The sequence below is a fragment of the Lissotriton vulgaris genome, chromosome 2_1 (assembly GCF_964263255.1).
Source record: "Lissotriton vulgaris chromosome 2_1, aLisVul1.2, whole genome shotgun sequence".
Lineage (NCBI taxonomy): Eukaryota > Metazoa > Chordata > Amphibia > Caudata > Salamandridae > Lissotriton > Lissotriton vulgaris.
The window spans coordinates 1859988820-1860007570 of NC_141687.1; the positions used below are offsets into that span (position 1 = coordinate 1859988820).

Below are 18751 nucleotides of genomic sequence, written 5' to 3' on the forward strand. Positions count from 1 at the left end.
TGAACATGCCTGCACGTGTATGGGTGGCCATAATAGGAGGATTTTTCTCAAACAAAAAGAATTCCAAAATGGCTGGGAGCGTAAATGTTTTGATGCACATGCAGCCATTTTTTTATTGTTTAATTTACAGTTTCAAGAAGGCTAAAAGCAATTTTCAAATGTTAAATTTAAAAAGAAAGTATATGTTGGAGTGCCAAAAGAAAAGAGTGAGTATCAAATAGCAAGCAGTATGCAGCTAATACATTTCATAATTAAAACAATTTAAAAAAAATGATAGATTGGAGTATGAGGGGGTTGGTACGGTGCTGGAACACTGACTGAGCGAGTGGAGTGGTGAGGCAGAAAATGCGGGACAGTGTGATGAGGGTGTGAGGGGGAACAAGTGGACGGAGGCGAAAGCAAGAAAAACTAAATTCAAAAACAGTAGTTTCCTCATGTCAGCGGTGTGTAAGTAAGTACACTTTATTTATGATTGATTACTTAAAATTAAAATCATAACATGATAGTACTTTAGACCTACAAGTCATTATAAATGAGTTTTGCTGGTTCACCTTAATGTTTAGTTTTGCCATAAAATTGTAAAGACCTTAAAAGATTCTGAAGGCCATTGGCAGTTAAAGCTATAAGGTCCATATCGTCCTCATAAAGCAGGACCAGGACTGCATGGGGGACCATTCTGTGAACATCTGTACTAAACGACCCTAGACAGGCGTCTGTAGAATATAAAATAAAAACAGGAAGGGAGCAAATCTAAATCAAATCTATATCCTTTCTAGCCGTTGCATGGAAAATAAATTAAAGTGCCTCATCAGTGATCAGTCTCAAACCTCACATACCCAGCAGCTAGATCATTCAAGTCCCCTTGATTGGTTTATTGACTCTTCCTTGTCCTAAATAGTCGTGAACTGCCTCTGTGAACACAAAACTTTTGCCATCTTCTCTGACTTTCAACCTGGCTGAGAGCTAAATCAATTCTTTCATTATATGGAACAGTAACTATTTGATATAGGCTTGTAGTTCCTGCACTGTAGTTTTTTAGCAGCCACTTTAATCACCACAATGTACACTCACATCACTTAGCTCCACAATATACCTATATCCCTCTCTCCTCGAGAAGGACCATTGCGTAGGGTCTGGGAAATTATTAAAGCAGTTACCAGGGCAGTCGTTCTACATGATCAGCCAGTTCACTCACGAAATATTGAATCTTTGTCATCATACTCCAGCAGTAGGGGCTGCACCACCCTCTGAATCAGCATTTCCTCAGACTTGTTTTTAAGAACTCGAATTTGATTGCAAAATTGCAAGGACTGCAGACTCCTTAAATCTCTGGGCTCTGCATGCATTATTCTCTAGCTATCTCACAACAGATTTGAAGTGGGTCATATGATTATCCACCTTGTGCTCTACTTCCACAGCCCTGCCTTTAACTCCCGAAATACCCTTTTGAGAGCAAATATCTTCCCTTCAATTTGCCGCATAAACTCTAGACTACATCTTCTGCAATGTGCCCATTATCAAAGGTTCATCTCAGGAGAGGGCCACTCTGCTGTTCTCTAATGAGCCCTCATTGTTTTCTTAGTCATCTCTGCAAGTCGAGTGACTGGAGGAAAAGAAAAGAGTCATCTCTATTGTCCATTTCTGCTACTAATTTTTCTTATGGGCAATTTTGCCAACAATTGTCCGCCCTTGCCAGCTTCACTGCTACTCCGAGTCAGAGTAACAGGTATGAAGAAGTGTGCAAACTCAAGGTCTTGCATTAAGTGATCACATCAGTGTCCCGCAAGTCTGTACGACTTGCTCTTATCCCATTGCCACTCCTGTATCGCCAGGCAAGAAGTTTAACTTCAATAATTCAGCTCAACTGGGGGTTCACGTGTTCTGGCATGAGCTGCTATACAATCCTCCTCACTGCATGGTCAGCCTGTAATAACTGATCCGCTGCCACCATGTTTACTGAAGTGGTACATTCTGTGGTATCAGGCTGAATTCTTTCCAAGACACTAGAGTAGTATATTGTCTTTGACAGAAATTCAAATAAATTGAGACAACACTCACTGAAAGGGATACCATATCTCTACCGGGCCTCCTGATCAATTGGAATGTATAACCTCTTCAGGGTGGCGCTTTCAGCATGATTGTAAGACTTAACTAATGTATGTGGGTTAGTCCAGTAAATGCTTAACATCAGTGCAATCACTTGCTCACACAAAATGGTTCTCTTCCTCTGCCCTCATCCTATTCACTAGCCTCCTTCCCCTGTGTGTGAAAACAGCCTGCTCACTGCCACGCTCTCTACGACTCTCCTTCACTCAACACTACACACACCTTGCACTCATGATTGTTGGTCGTCCACCATCAACCTCTAAAGGTGCCTTGGTGGATCCATCTGCGACCTTAAGCAGAGTTCACTTCTCTTAATCAATTATTGAGTGGAATGTCCTTCTGATCCTATTCACATCCAGCTTCCTGGGAGAAGGAAAAAAGGTCAGACGGATAAGAACAACAAGTAGTACACATCTAAATAAATTACGTTGGGTTAAAGATCCCTACACCTACCATATACACATACACTGGCAGTTGTGCAGTGCCCAGACCCAGGCCTATTTTCAGGTGAGATACCTATCTACTTACAGCAAAAGCAGCTAGACAGGCCCATTCCTGCGGTGCTGGCTGCAGGGACCTGACACTTACGCTCCTTAACACAGAAATAGCACGTTTCATTGGTAAAGTGTTTACATGCAGCAACGCGCTTCTATTTTTACAATGTAATTAGGGCTTTGTGATATGTACATATAATACACGTGGAACAAAGACAACATCAGAGCCACTGAGATAAACAAGGTGATTAATGTACTTACAGAAAGCAATGATGTAGGGAAAAAAATCAAATAAGACTCAAGCTCTTGTCTTAAACTTTTACGGGTTCATGGATGAAGGACCTTTGGCATGTTCTATCACCAGAGATCGGGCAGGGCCTCGATATGCCCAATGATGGCAGCGAGCACACCACTTTCCAGACCTATTATTAGTCAAACATGGTAAATTTAAAGAGGCTGGACAGAGGCTCAGTTATTGGAAGGGAAATCTCCTACAGTGTGTTGTGCTGCAAACCTCTTGTTCAATAGGACACTACTAAAAGGTGTTTAATCTGCTATTTCGCAACTCATCCACAGTAAACTCTATCTGACTTCGATGAGGTTGCCCTCAAAAACCACAACAGCCTACCTTTAAACTTCTCCAAATTGGTGCAACAAAATCTCTTGTCATTGGACCCACATTTAAATGTTTCCTCTACTCTAATCATAACTTCTCCATATTGTAGTGGTTAATCAATTATGCTTATAAAATATAGCATCAAAATGTATTGGGTGGGTAATCCCAACAGAACTCTATACACTGAGGTTTTTCTCAAGAAGTGGAAGAGCACCATCTTAGGAAGGAAAATGTCAGACTTGTTTCTTATTATATTCAGTGTACATTCTTTTATTTTACTTCCATTGACCCTTTTCCTTGTGCCACAGCTTTTGGACACCTACTATTTGTATATGCTAGGGTGGACAATGAGAGACTGATGAATGCGGAGAAGCACTTTTAAGTTGGCTTTGAATTCTGTTATGCACCCATTTATCCCTGAAGGTCAGGGGTACCAAGGTCGAGTCCATCCATCAGGGAATACCCTACCATTTTCCTAGGGCTGCAGAAGCATACCACCCTGCTGGGAATTCCCACAGAAAATCAGTGCCAGCTCTGTATATCGGAAGCCACTAAACAGCTTTGGAGAGAGAGTAACACAACAATCAATACGATGCGACATTCCACCCTGTAACCCAACACATACTTGGGAATGGGAACTGACAAACAGGACTGAAACTAGCTGCAGTAGGCTCAATGCTACATCAACACAGGAGGCCTCAATGGCAGTTGCATAACGCATCATTATAGGGCCCCTTCTCTATCATCTCCATCAATGTGAAGAGGAGACCTTGAACCCAACAGCTCACAGATGTTTAATGGCCTTAGGCTGGGTAGAGTCCTCCTAAACTAAAGGGATGTGGCCCCCTGGGCTGTGTTTTGTCCCTGCTCAATTGTTTATTTACGATCACTATCACTCAGCCTAAAGTTTCTTAAATAATTCGTAAGAGGTATAGAAGAGTACTAATTTAGTATCCTATGCCTGGAAGCATTTTAATATATTGGTAGCAATTTTGCTCAATGATTTGTTTGGCAAACCAACTTTTAAGCAAAAATGGGCAGTGGCTGCTAGAAATCCTTGAACAGCAGCGAGTAAAGTGCTACGAAGCAAAGCGGCACATTTTATTCCTCCCCAGTCTTTCGACCTAGGTGGTTCTCTAATAGCGCATCACCCCCCCACCCCCCCGCCCCTCCCCCCATCTTTGACGGTTAATTGAAGTTACCTCATCCAATAAACACGTGGAACAATCTTTCCATTCCTGGCACGCTTCCTCATTGTCAAACCGACAACAAAAGGCACGAGAGGCTCTTGGTTACCGGTTTAGACAAAAGCGTCATGACCTGGAAGAACCTGCCGCGTGATTGGACTCCAGCACAAGCAGCCAGGCTGCGAGCTCGCTCAGCGCTATAGTAACCCGAAGGTTAACTTAAGGGTGACAATCACAACCCTAGAGAGGCGTCGGAGCGCGCGACAACTCCATTCAGGCTCATGAACCTGTGGCAAGCGCTGGCTCCTTGCTATGAGAGAGTGGGTTCACGGTGTTCACCTACAACCGCAAACATGCATTGACAGTATACAAATCACATACGTATATGTTCTGAGTTCAGCAGAGTATTGCAAGTATAAACTACAGACCTACAGCAAACAAACCGGTTTACCAAACGCTGGATGACTCCCCCCTGGAGAATGCAAAACAAACGGAGAAGCCCCACAGGCTCACTCCGATGCAAAAGCACAACCACCAGACACCTTGCAGGCAGAGCCGCTGCTGGTGTTGCTTTGCTGTCACGCATTTCAGCACCTATGGTTTATCTCCTTCCTGTCCGCACAACTCACCTCACAAGAGATGGTTATTTCATCTCACCTCATGTGATCAAGGTTCACCCGCACACACCAAGGTTTCAGCTTACCATCCAGTTCCAGGGTTAACCTCGAGCAAGTGACCCCAGGGATCCAGCACACCCCCCTATGCAGAGGAAGTTATCCAACTCCCTTATGCCCATGGCTCAATCCCAAAAGGCTTCAAAAGTAATCTCACTCCGAGGGATTCATATCAGTTTCCAAGCTCTAGTGCTCGTCTCACCACCAGCCACAGAGCCTATCTCAACCTATACCTGTACACCACATTTCCCACTCACCATTCAAAACCCATCTCATCCCAACCACCAGGTGCTCTTTTAATCCTACTCCCCCTGGGCTTCATGTTACTACCGTTCCAGGGCTCCGCCTGACTCCCAAGACCAGGAATCTGTCTTGCACTGTAACCTGAAGAATGCATTTCAACCTCAATCCCAAGGCTCCACCTCACAATCCGAAATATTTTGGCCACATAAAATAAGGAAGAAGGCAAGTGTACTGCTCAGTCAAAGGCTACCGTGTGGAGATTGACTTTTCTGCCTGTGTCCTGATCAAATCACCACTAAGGTTTCTAGAAGAGAGGGAGCCTTGTGGAAACCTAAGCACAGAACAGATTGAGGAAGGTAGCTTTGGACAGATGATGAGAATGGAAGGACTTCAAGACAAGTTGCAGGAACAAAGGTGGCCTCTGCAATACACTCGTCCTAACCAAAGTTGTCCTCCTCAGTCTAGGTTGGTTAAAGCACATTTCTTCGGCTCTAGCGTGCAATCAGTCTGGCTTCTCTGGGGTGAGCCAGACTAGGTCTTGATACTCCAAAGAGAACTACCATGAGGTTTATTTCCTCCAAGCCATCTTTACCGCAGGTGATACAGTCTCACCAGGTAAAAATTAAAGTACAAGGACAAGAGAAACCTCAGATCCGCCCACCTAGCCAGGGTCCCCCACTTCCACAGAATCAGAAAGGGTGACAGATCCTTCTCCTACATCACGACCAAGACCTGGAACGAACTCCCTCTCAGCATCAGACGAAGCAAGACACCTATTCAGAAAGGACCTCAAGACCTGACTCTTCGAATGACCACGAAGCTAACCCCCCCCCCCCCCCCCCCCCCCCAGCGCCTAGAGACCCTCACGGGTGAGTAGTGCACTCTATAAATCCCTGATTGATTGGTTAAGCAACACGAATATGACAATTAGATCACAGTTGCGAGTGCCAAGCAGGGAGAAAATTGTCTATGATCATTGAGCATCTTTGAGACACTGGTCTCAGCCTGACCGGGTTGTGTTAGAGCACGGGTACTCATAGTACGGCCCGCGGGCCGCCAGCGGCCCAGCAAGCCTTCTCTGGTGGCCCGCGGACCGTGCAGACATTGTACCCGTGTTTTCATTATTTTTTTTTTTAAAGAGTGTCAGAAAACACGCGACTCAGAGACTCTGCTGCTCTGTGGGGGCCGGACGATTCCCTGCCATAGTCAAAGTGGGGCTGCAGGGGCACCAAGAGGTGAACAAAGCCTCATTAACATGCAAATGGTCTTTTAAAGAGCTGCAAAGTGCTCGGGTGTGCTCGGAAGCTGTCTCAGCCCGGGCGCACACAGGCAGGGTGAGAAGAAGAGGGTGACAGAGGGAGAGGGAGGGAGGGAAAGGGAGGCAGAAAGAGGGAGAGCAAGGGAGAGCAAGGGAGGGAGACAGGCAGACAGAGGGAGAGCGAGGGAGGGAGACAGAGGCAGACAGAGGGAGATCGAGGGAGGCAGAGGCAGACAGAGGGAGAGCGAGGGAGAGAAAGGGAGAGCAAGAGAGTCAGACAGAGGGAGAGCAAGGGAGAGCAAGGGATGGATACAGAGGCAGACAGAGGGAGAGCGAGGGAGAGCAAGAGAGGGAGACAGAGGGAGAGCGAGGGAGAGCAAGGGAGGGAGACAGAGCCAGACAGAGGGAGAGCGATGGAGGGAGACAGAGGCAGACAAAGGGAAAGCGAGGGAGAGCAAGGGAGAGCAAGGGAGAGCAAGGGAGGGAGACAGAGGCAGACAGAGGGAGAGCGAGGGAGGGAGACAGAGGCAGACAGAGGGAGAGGGAGGGAGGGAGACAGAGGCAGACAGAGGGAGAGCGAGGGAGAGCGAGGGAGAGAGAGGGAGGCAGACAGAGAGCGAGCGAGGGAGGGACACAGAGGGAAGCCAGGGAGAGCCAGGGAGAGCGAGGGAGACAGAGGCCGAGGGGAGGGAGACAGAGGCAGACAGAGGGAGAGCGAGGGAGGGAGACAGAGGCAGACAGAGGGAGAGCGAGGGAGAGCGAGGGAGAGCAAGGGAGAGCAAGGGAGAGCAAGGGAGAGCAAGGGAGGCAGACAGAGGGAGAGCGAGGGAGGGAGACAGAGACAGACAGAGGGAGGGTGAGGGAGAGCGAGTGAGAGCGTGGAAAGTGAGGGAGAGCGAGGGAGGGAGACAGAGGCAGGCGGAGGGAGAGCGAGGGAGGGAGACAGAGTGAGAGCGAGGGAGGGAGACAGAGTGAGAGCGAGGGAGGGAGACAGAGTGAGAGCGAGGGAGGGAGACAGAGTGAGAGCGAGGGAGGGAGACAGAGGCAGACAGAGGCAGAGGGAGGGAGGGAGACAGAGGCAGACAGAGGGAGAGCGAGGGAGGCAGACAGAGGGAGAGCGAGGGAGGGAGACAGAGGCAGACAGAGGGAGAGCGAGGGAGAGCAAGGGAGGGAGACAGAGGCAGACAGAGGGAGAGCGATGGAGGGAGACAGAGGCAGACAAAGGGAAAGCGAGGGAGAGCAAGGGCGAGCGAGGGAGAGCAAGGGAGAGCAAGGGAGGGAGACAGAGGCAGACAGAGAGAGAGCGAGGGAGGGAGACAGAGGCAGACAGAGGGAGAGGGAGGGAGGGAGACAGAGGCAGACAGAGGGAGAGTGAGGGAGAGCGAGGGAGAGAGAGGGAGAGAGAGGGAGGCAGACAGAAGGCGAGCGAGGGAGGGACACAGAGGGAAGCCAGGGAGAGCGAGGGAGGGAGACAGAGGCCGAGGGGAGGGAGACAGAGGCAGACAGAGGGAGAGCGAGGGAGGGAGACAGAGGCAGAGGCAGACAGAGGGAGAGCGAGGGAGAACAAGGGAGAGCAAGGGAGGGAGACAGAGGCAGACAGAGGGAGAGCGAGGGAGGGAGACAGAGACAGACAGAGGGAGAGTGAGGGAGAGCGAGTGAGTGAGAGCGAGGAAAGCGAGTGAGAGCGAGGGAGGGAGACAGAGGCAGGCGGAGGGAGAGCGAGGGAGGGAGACAGAGTGAGAGCGAGGGAGGGAGACAGAGGCCGAGGGAGGGAGACAGAGGCAGACAGAGGCAGAGCGAGGGAGGGAGACAGAGGCAGACAGAGGGAGAGCGAGGGAGGCAGACAGAGGGAGAGCGAGGGAGAGCGAGGGAGGGAGACAGAGGCAGACAGAGGGAGAGCGAGGGAGACAGAGGCAGACAGAGGGAAAGCGAGGGAGAGCGAGCAGAGGCGGAGGGAGGGAGACAGAGGCAGACAGAAGGAGAGCGAGGGAGACAGAGCGAGGGGAGACAAAGCGAGGGGAGACAGAGCGAGGGAGGGAGACAGAGCGAGGGAGGGAGACAGAGCGAGTGTGGGAGACAGAGCGAGTGTGGGAGACCTCAGAGTGAGGGAGACCACCTCAGAGTGAGGGAGACCTCAGAGTGAGGGAGACAGAGGGAAGGAGGGAGGGGGTAGGAGAGAGAGGGAGACAGCTGGAAGGAGGGAGAGGGAAGGAGAGAGAGGGAGATAGAGGGATGGAGGGGGAGGGAAGGAGAGAGAGGGAGAGGGAAATAGAGTGAGGGAGAGGGAAACAGAGTGAGGGAGAGGGAAACAGAGAGAGGGAGAGGGGAACAGAGAGAGGGAAAGGGAAACAGAGAGGGAGGGAGACAGAGAGAGAGTGAAATAGTCAGAGTGAGTGAGACAGAGGGAGAGAGGGAGTAAGACAGTCAGAGTGAGTGAGTGAGACAGTCAGAGTGAGTGAGACAGAGGGAGACAGAGGGAGAGGGAGAGAGAGAGGGAGGGAGACAGAGAGAGAGAAAGACAGAGAAAGAACGAGAGAGAGAGAGAGATGTGTGTATTCCGGGTCTGGTGGCTCAGTGAACGAAGGCGTCCGCTGCAGGGACCTGTGATCAACCTCATGGTCACAGTTTTTTTTGTTGCTCGAGCCCCGCTCTCCCCCACGGACCCCCGCCTCCACCGGTGCGGCCCTTAGACACAAAACACACTGTAAATTTGGTCCCCGAGAGAAAGTTTGCGAGTACCCAAGTGTTAGAGGGAGCACAGTGCCTTAAGATAGATGGTTTTGAACACCTGCTTGAAGCGTTGAAGATAAAAGGTAAGTGCTACATGATGAAAATGTATATTATCAACTGAATCTTAATTATAATCGTTAAAAAATCGTCTCTGTGATGTGTATATTATAATGTAGAGTTTGCCTTTGTCTCTGCGTTTTACAATTAATGTTTCATGTTTCACTTGCCGTAACAAGTTAGTAGTTCATTACTGGAGTAATTCGAGATGTATGTGTTTATATTCTGTAAATCCCTTCCAGGCATTGTCGGTATGAGAATAACAAAAGAAAGTCATGCCATCTATACGTTATCGTACCTAGAAAATAATGAGGAAATTAACATGATATATCAACTTCACGATCAAAGGACTTCTGAAAATATGGTCTGTAGAAAAGCACATTGTGCAAACCGAAAAGTAATGTACTATTCAGAACAAGATTTTCACAAGATTGTTGAACAGGAAACTCCAGCTAAAAAAATGCCCTGTTATTGTGCTGGTGGTAACCAGGAAATACGTTTCTTCCTTGGGGAGCTGTGCTGTCTTTTCCGGTGTTTCCGTGTGTCACACAGAGCAGGCTTGTCTTTCCGGGTGTATTGTCTGTGTTGCGTGGCCTGCAGAAAACAGCTTTTTCATCGAAGGGGAAATTCAGGTTGTTTCCAGAACTCTGGACGTGCGGTGGAAATATCTCTACAAACACCGGAAGAGAGAGCGCAAGCAAATATCTCTGTAGCACACAATGGATGGAGTGAACAGATTTATGGCATCGGCAGGTTACACCTGACCAACGCATACACGACAGGGACTGTATGTATCTCAAAAGATTAATAAATGGCTGGCATTTTTTCTCTTAAAGTGCTAGAAATAAAGAGATCAGGGGAAGCGATATGAGAAATAAAGAAAAAGAGCGGGAGGGAGCAAAGGAATTAATAAAAATATTTTGGGACCTGGTGACTTTCTTTTGAGAAGTGGAATAAAGGAAAAGAACGGGAGGTAGCAAGGGAATTAATAAAAATATTTTGGGGCCTGTTGACTTTCTTTTGAGAAGTGGAATAAAGGAAAAGAACGGGAGGTAGCAAGGGAATTAATAAAAATATTTTGGGACCTGGTGACTTTCTTTTGAGAAGTGGAATAAAGGAAAAGAACGGGAGGTAGCAAGGGAATTAATAAAAATATTTTGGGGCTCTAGGGTCTAGTGACTTTCTTTTTTTCTAAACTCAGTTCAAGATCATTGGACGTCAGAGCTGCCTCAACTCTCCAGCTTCATGTTTACCGATGGAAGGGATCTCACATATGAACTTCCGTTTAGGTCCATAATGTTGATTCTTTCTCAAGAACGCCCGGGGTTTTCTGGAAGACTATTTTGTGAGTCGCAGAAAATACCTTAACACGTAATGCAAGGTCAGTCGATGGACTTCCTCCACTCGGACTCGCATTCTCTCGCCGACATAAAACGAAAATAACCTTGGGACAACATCACCAAACGAAAAGTTATGGAATAACTGAAGAGATCCGTCACCCATTACTGGACATTTTGGGGCACTTTAATATAGTCCACCATTACAGGTCCCAAATATCTATACAATCTGACCGCTTCTTCACATCTCACATATATGTGATGATAATAAAAATGCCCATCCCAACAGATATCTCCACTTCTATCTCTCTCTCCAACTATGCTAGCTCAGGACTACAACTATGCATTAAATCTTAGATTGGACCACCCAGTGCAGTATCCCGCTAAGCACATACCATAAGAAATATCATAGAGGGACCTGCAGAGCTGTTCAAAGCTACCAGCATACTGTAAACCATAAAACTGCACGTCTGTCTCGCACACTTCATCAACCACCACACTGCTGCGCGCTGCATCCCATAACACAATAACCGCACCTCGTTGGTCGTCGTGCACTAAATGGAAACACTTTCCAGATAGGATCGGAACCAAGACAGCATCCTTCCAACCACACACCCTACACAGAGTACCATGCTACCCATGTAGGCAAGCAGTTCAGCAACCCACAAAGGGATAGTAAGTTCTATATAAATGCTGCAGTACAACACAATACACAAGGCTTGACTCTCAAGGAATCGATGTATTTATATTGTATTGCAGTATTTTTATTTCTTTTTTTTCTTTATTGGCAGTTAAGAGTCACCACAAAGTATTACAGCATGTTATTTAACTCGTATTACCCCTATTTGGGACACTGAAGCACTTGTCTGTAAGGGCAGAAAGCTGTGCCAGGTAGGATGCGCGTGCTGGATGGTGTTGCCTTTGCTTTTTATCCTATTTGTTAGGTGTTTCCTTGTCATGTGTGATGACCACCAAAGTATGGTTATCATGTTATGGGACACAGCGCTTAGTAGGTTGGTGGAAAAAGAGGTCTGAGAGACAGGCGCTAAGATTATGATTTTTAGTAAGCTGGAAGCTTTAAGCAACTTAGCAGGTCCCTTTATGGTATTTCTCATGATCATATTCTACTAAGCTGGTTATTGAAATGAGTTGTCGTTTAACGGTTTTGGACCTGAGCATTCATGGTTGGAAAGAGAAGTAGTGGGGAGATCTGCTGGGTTTTGTTACGATCATCCCATATCTGAAAGCTACAGCTCTGACAAAATATTGAGTTTATGGAATAATATCTTGCACTATCTCAGTTCCATATCCTCCATCTGCTCTTGGATTTAGCCATGGCAGCTCTCCTGATTTCTACGGTATCAAAGGTTTAACTTGTACATAGTTTATGGACTAATGTGACAATCAAGGGACGAGTCACCCATCCTTATTTTTTTATAAAGTTTAAAAGACTATTTTCTCACAGTGACCTGTCATTAAGTTTCAATTGAATTGCTGACTATTGTTTTATAGTCCACATTTTGTACTATAATTTGAATATGTATAGCATAATAAGAACTGAAGATAAATGACGAATTCACCATGCCCTAAATGACCAACACTTTCGTACGAAGGTGCCACTAACAAGATTACATGATTTATCTTCTTTAATAGAACAATGTCCATAAGTTATCAGAAACAGTACAGATCATAAAAATAGTAACTGTAATGGGATGGTGTGATCAGGAAGATATTTAACAGTAAATCTGGGAAACATCTTTTAATTTCCACAGTACTATCATGCCACATTAGAGCCAATTCAAGAGACCGTAAACACAGAAAATCCAAAACAAGGAGTAATCCAAACAGTTTAAGTGAGCACTATGCATCAAGGGGTTTATACTATATTCCTACTTGGCAGAATCACAATAGGTGACCTCTAACATGATTTACCTGAACACCCAAGTTGTATACGTCAGCAAGCTGCATGGACACACATTCAAACAAGGGCGACCTGGGACATTTTGTATGCCATAGTATGTCATATAGCGTTAAATGGGGATTGCTTTTAAGATTTAATTCCAGAAAGTGCCTAGTAGGGATGCTTATTCCCTACTACCCTTGTATCTCAATGTAAACAATTACATGCGATATTAAAAGCTGCCACCACCCAATCAGTGACACGGGCTGATGAATGCTGCACGCTAAACTACAAAAAGAGAAGTTGCAGGTATGACTGCCCTCTCCTGGGAGCTGTAGCGACACCATCAGCAAGGTCCAAAAGGCTAAAGTAAAAAAATAAATTAAAAAAAAACTTTGGGTGCCACCAGCTGGTAGTTTATGATCCGCTGCTATAAACATAGCAACCAGCTGGGCCAATAATAATTTCGATATACAAATAAAACCTCAAATAATTCCATTTCTAGCAGTAAATGGGTTAAGGTTCTTTACATAAAAGCGGCATTTATAGCTACCTATGTAGTTTTATACATAAGAGAAATGCAGCCGAATGTTCATTTATAAATATGACTATTATAATTAGTGCCCAACTTGCCTGTATAAGTCTATAAACCAGTACAAACGGCACATGTGCCGTAAAAAATAGAAGCAAAAATTAGTAACGGCATTTAAGGATATTGTACATTAAATAAACATGGCACATGTATATTTCCAGATCTCGTGTGGTGATTTCCATTGAATTCTTTAAGCTCTGCGAATTTGATGAGAAAATCATACATTTATACATACAAAATACAAAGATTCTGTAAATGTTCTTACACACTCTATTCATCAATTTAAAACACGTGAAAAATGTTACTAATATTTTTCATCTTAGAGAAAAAGTATGCATCTGCAGAATGACAAATTCTCAAATTTTACGTATTACCTATGAAAATAAAGGCATGTTTTCAGAGCAGAAGGTTCATTTTAACAGTGTCCACAAATTATCGCGTATGTGTCTATTTGGTGAATATGACTAGCTTGAACAACTCCCCTCTCCTCCCCTCCCCTTACTGTGCCTAATGACTATCTCCATCACCCTCCTGGGCACTCACAGATGTCATCCTCCGACACCAGGTCATCCTCCATCCCTGCCGCTGCAGTGCCCCTCAGGAGTGTCGCCGTCTCCTCATCCCGCACCTCCCTGGAACAGCAGGTCCGAGCCCCGGCTCCCTTTACGTGCGAGCCTCAGCTCTTGCCACCACCAACCTCCGCAGCTCCTTCGGCTACTCTGACAGTTCCCAGCTGGAGCGCGCGCCCCTTCTCCAGTCTCTGTTAAACCCAGAACGTGACCGCGCATGTAGGCAGGGCCGGACTCCCTGGGCGGCCATCTTAGCGTCAGGCTTTATTTATTTATTTGTATGGCGGTGACGTTTTCCTAAGGTGAATGCTGCTGAGCTGTCTTAGCGTTTCGGAGCACGAGAGTCACAGTACGAAGATAGGGAACGAGCTTTGTTCCTAGAATGTGCCAGCCATTGGGTGCCATGCTGCTTTGTAAAACAATTGTCGAATCATTCATTTTTACGGGGTAACGGGGTGGTTTGAAGGGGAAAACGGTGCGCATCTCCTCTGTTGCCAGATGCATGACCAGATGTGGTAATGGAAAGCATAGTATACCATTTCATAAGCTAGTCATAGTGCTTATATTGTCTTGAAGTCTGTAAAAAGCGAATCTGTGGCGTCTATTACAATAACATTAGGCATATATGCCAATAGCCCCGATTCCGCCAGGAGAATCCAGATTTATGTAGCCAAAAAGTTCTTTATTTTATTTGTCGCCCGCATCAAATTGCCTCTGTTTCTCTAAAAGTTAATAGGGAAAATACGTCCCCTCAATGTTTTCCGATATCTTCCACTTTCCTGTTCTAAAATATTGTAATTACTGTATCGCTGTTAACACTCGCACTGGTTGTTTTGATACAGTCGCGCAATAACTCAAGCTCCACACTTCTTTATTTATCAAAAAAGACCACTTTATTAAGACAGGTGCAAAGTATATCTTCTCAAAAACATCTTGCCAATTATCTGATAAAGCAAATCCCCAACTTTAACTTAGCATATCTTACAAAAACATAACCCCTACAAAGTTGACCAAAGCAAACCCAGAAGAACTGACTCCTGTTGCTATATCCCCTTAATTTTCCTTTCCTTACCACGTGACTGTGTACCCCACCTTCCCCTTTGAGGATGGACAATCCCGCTCAAGACTGCCCACCCCCCAGAAAAAATCCGCCTACTGGTTCTAAAAGCTAAACTAAACCTGTCTTATCGTGGCAGAAAAATTAGGACACCTCTGGCAGTAACCAAGGCTGACTACAAATTAACACCTGAAAAAATTGTAACATATTAAACAAGCCTCAAATAACAAACCAACTTACCAGATGCCAATACTGGTAACTTATTTCAACTCTTTTTTGAAAGTGGTCATACTGAAAGTCCAACAATATATACCATGGACTTATTTTTCTGTCTGAAATAAATCTTTTCTTTTTATTTAGTTTTCACATATCAAATGGACCATTTTATGTTCTTAGCCGTAAGAATTTAAAACAGTGTTTGAATTGTTCAAATATTCAGAGTTTGTTTAACCTTGTGAACTATGGCTTGTTTTATAGATAAGGAGCCAAATAGAAAAATATAGGGTGTGTGTATGTTGTGTGGCGAATTAATGCAAAGAGAGCCTGAAGAAAGTTTGAGTGTGAGAAAAATGGGAGAGTGCTGAAAAAGAGTAGAAGTGTTTATGAAGTATATTTGTCAGGGGTGTGTTTAAAAAAAGATGAAGAAAAAGTTAAACATTTTGATATGTAAAAACTAAATAAAAAGAAAAGATTTATTAAAATCCTTCCAGGTGGAACCTTCCTCTCTTGCATATACAGCCTGTGCCATGAGACAAGTGAATGCGTTCAAATGTCATTGAATTGTATCTTCAATCGTTGCCACTGCATGGTCACTACAAATATATGCCTGAGTGGTGTCTATTTGCACTGCGAAGGCATTTAGCACTATTTTGCATTTTTCAGGGAGATGCTATTTCGATCCTTTTCTTTTTGCCACTGTTGCTGTTCATCAGCAGGAAAAATCAATATTTGCATTTTATCAACGAAGAGCATGATTTCTGCTGTGGCTGACTGGCACTGACAGCCATGAAAAATAAATAAAGCGAAATAGCAGCCCTTCACAGTGCATAATATGGTGTCACTCCAGTGCAAATTAGCCTCCTCTTGGCAGTTTCTATGATCGGGTCCAAGGCTCTGCAAATACTAATAGCAGCCTCGCAAGAGACACATTTAGCTTATTCAGACCTCTAACTTCTCGACATTTTCACTGTGTGAGTGGAGGGGCAGGTCGTCGGAGGGGCGGAGCTTTGTGCCAAGCACTGTTTGTGACTCACCTATACCTTATCCTAACACTCATAAAACCAGGACGAAGTTGTTGCTTTTGTGTAATTACACAGATTTGCAAGAAAATGATGTGATATTGCACTTAATTACACAAAATAGGGGGCCGTCATTTAACGCTTTATTTTTAGCACAAAATGATTCCAGCGCAGTACACAATTGTCAAACAACTGGTTGTTCTCATTGTTTTTACGCACCCTCGCTATAATTGTGTTGCACACTGCAGCATAATTGTGTGACCTGGCGTAATTTTGGGAATTTCATGTCAATTCCTGAAATTGCAGTGCTGTGATTTAAATTTCGCCTGTGCCTAGTTTTTACCAATAGTCAGAAATAAGTCCAGTATTCCCATTACTTTGGGAGGGAAGAAGGGGGGCAAGCACGACCGACTACCATTTTGTGTGTGTAAAAGGCCGCTTTATTGAAACAGGTGCACATCACATTTTATTAAAACTAGCAAAGCGCCTTAGAAAACGAAAACCTCTCTAAACATCGAGTTACCTGACCACTTTTGTTTTTCTCCCCCCACCCCTACGATCCCCACATGATAAAACCCCCCACCTTGTAATACACAAATATATAACTCAATTACATCATAATCGTATCCAATTTTATCCCCTACATCCTAACTCCAAAACCTCCCAAGACCTACAGTCCTATTTGCCTACTTGCAACTGTAACTAACTACCCTTTAATGTAACCCCCAAACTAGTTACCCTTTCCCCGCTCCCGTTCCCCAACTCCCCAAACTTAACGATAAAGTACCGAACTCCAGCCAAACTTGGCCAACATCAAAAACAACTCCGCCAGCACCTGTTCCAAGCGACAACTTACATATACCACCCCCCTGTGCACCTGTCCCAACACCGCCTCCCTAAATAAAAACAAAACCCGGACTAAAAACCTCCTGAAAAACCCAAAAGCCCAGGGAGGGTGGGCGGGGACAATAAACTCCTAACTGCTACGCTCCCAGGTCTCAGTACTTAAAATGGTGGCTGACACAATTGGCAAATCACCAACATCTGAATGGCATCACAATATTATGAAAGTAAGCTTTTTCTCAGTGTTCCATACACTATTGGAACAAAAATATGTGTATAACACAGAAGTACTACTGAAATCAGACAGTGTATAGAAGTGGTGTTAATAGTATACTGCAAAAAAATCAAAAATCCAGTACAGTAAACAAATAAAAAATTGTAATAAGTTCTTTGTGGGATATTACTTCCGGGCATATCTCTTCTAAAAGTTACAATAAAATGTGAGGTTTCCTGCAGTGACCAGCACAGGATATGTCTGTAGGCTCTGTGTGCTTAACCAATATAGTCTTTAATGTAAGTCAAAGAACTTTATTGGCTTAGCATTATATGTCACTAGATATTGGTATGTTACAGGTTGAGAAAAATGATTTCCGTGGCAATTAAATATGGATGTCCCTGTCCAACTGATATATTAACTTCAGTTAACTTCACAGTTTGCAAGCACAGTCTTCACTTCATGATGTCCGGTTGCTCAGATTTTCCATCAAAAGGCACTAATTTAACTTCGTGGGTGATTGGCATCAAATAATGTGGTATTATCATCGTCGCCATCTTGCTCTAAAGGTGTTAATTCCATGTTATCAATGTTGGTATTCAAAACACCATACCCCTTTGTCTTTTTGCCTCGCTTTCTAGTCCGTATGGTGCTTATCACGAAAAAGATAACAGCAGCGCTGACTCCCACAAGCACAGACAACGCTCTCTGGGCCATAGGCCGGTGCTCAGGGCACAGCTTCTCCGTGGCGGCGCTCAGGTCAGTGGGGGCTTGCTGCTGTTCTTAGTGGCAGCGGCAGGGGTACTGGCCACACAGGCCCCGCTGCTAGCCGCGGGAGAAGCGGTCGGCTGAGAGGTTTTCTCTTTCGGGGGGCGGCCCACACCAAGCCTGCCAGGGAGAAGATTAGAACGGCCTCGAATGGGAGGACTGGACGCATCCTCCTGCGCTCGGGCACAACGGGTGAAGAAGCTGTCAGGAGGGACGCAGTCGGGGTCTTATGTGCTCAGAATGAGCACCGGCCATCACACTAGACTCCGGAACTTCGCGCAGCTCCTTTGTGGCTGCCATGGACTCCTCCAGTTGTTGCTACACCTAGCGAGACATGATCTGTGACGCAACAGTAAGGGGGGGGAGGGATTCTCTCGCGGGAGCGATAATTGCGACCAGATGCGCCACGCGCTCGCGCAAGTGGATCTCCTGATGAGCACGCATTGCCATTGAAGGCAATGGCAACACGTGCATGTGCTTGGCTTAAAAGCCTAAGCGCTCGGAAAAGGTCGTTTTCCTTTGCAGCGCATACGCTGCGAAGGCTCAACCTAAAAAGGGGGAAGGGTGGGTGGGACAAAACTGAAACCCTCTGCCTCTCGCCTCCCTCGGGCACAGTGATTTTCCCGCCTGCCAGACGCATATAAATAACCTTTGGCCCCCGCGCCTGCTGCCTCGCCGATTAACCCTATCCCTGCATCTGGGTGGCCCACTCCATTACGCGAAACAACCCAGGGGGAGACCGGCTCACGCCCAGCTCCCCCTGGGTCCCCACTCACGCAATAACTCACGCTCCACACTTCTTTATTTAGCAAAAAAGGCCACTTTATTAAGACAGGTGCAAAGTATACCTTCTCAAAAACATCTTGCC

General features: G+C 45.7%; 1 protein-coding gene and 1 pseudogene across 2 annotated transcripts in view; both read right to left on the reverse strand.

Moving 5' to 3' along the window:
• Positions 1-13953, reverse strand: part of ANKDD1A (ankyrin repeat and death domain containing 1A) — a 392066-nt gene extending 378113 nt beyond the window's left edge. The window contains exon 1 of one of the 2 annotated variants that reach the window (XM_086958048.1): positions 13738-13953. In XM_086958048.1, coding sequence (XP_086814174.1) covers positions 13738-13771 — 34 coding nt within the window. In that variant the 5' untranslated portion in view covers positions 13772-13953. The remainder of the gene's footprint in view (positions 1-13737) is intronic. The other variant, XM_086958049.1, reaches the window with a different exon arrangement.
• Positions 13954-17617: 3664 nt separating this feature from the next.
• On the reverse strand, positions 17618-18052 carry LOC147733428 (membrane protein FAM174A pseudogene; annotated as a pseudogene).
• Between the last annotated feature and the right edge of the window lie 699 nt (positions 18053-18751).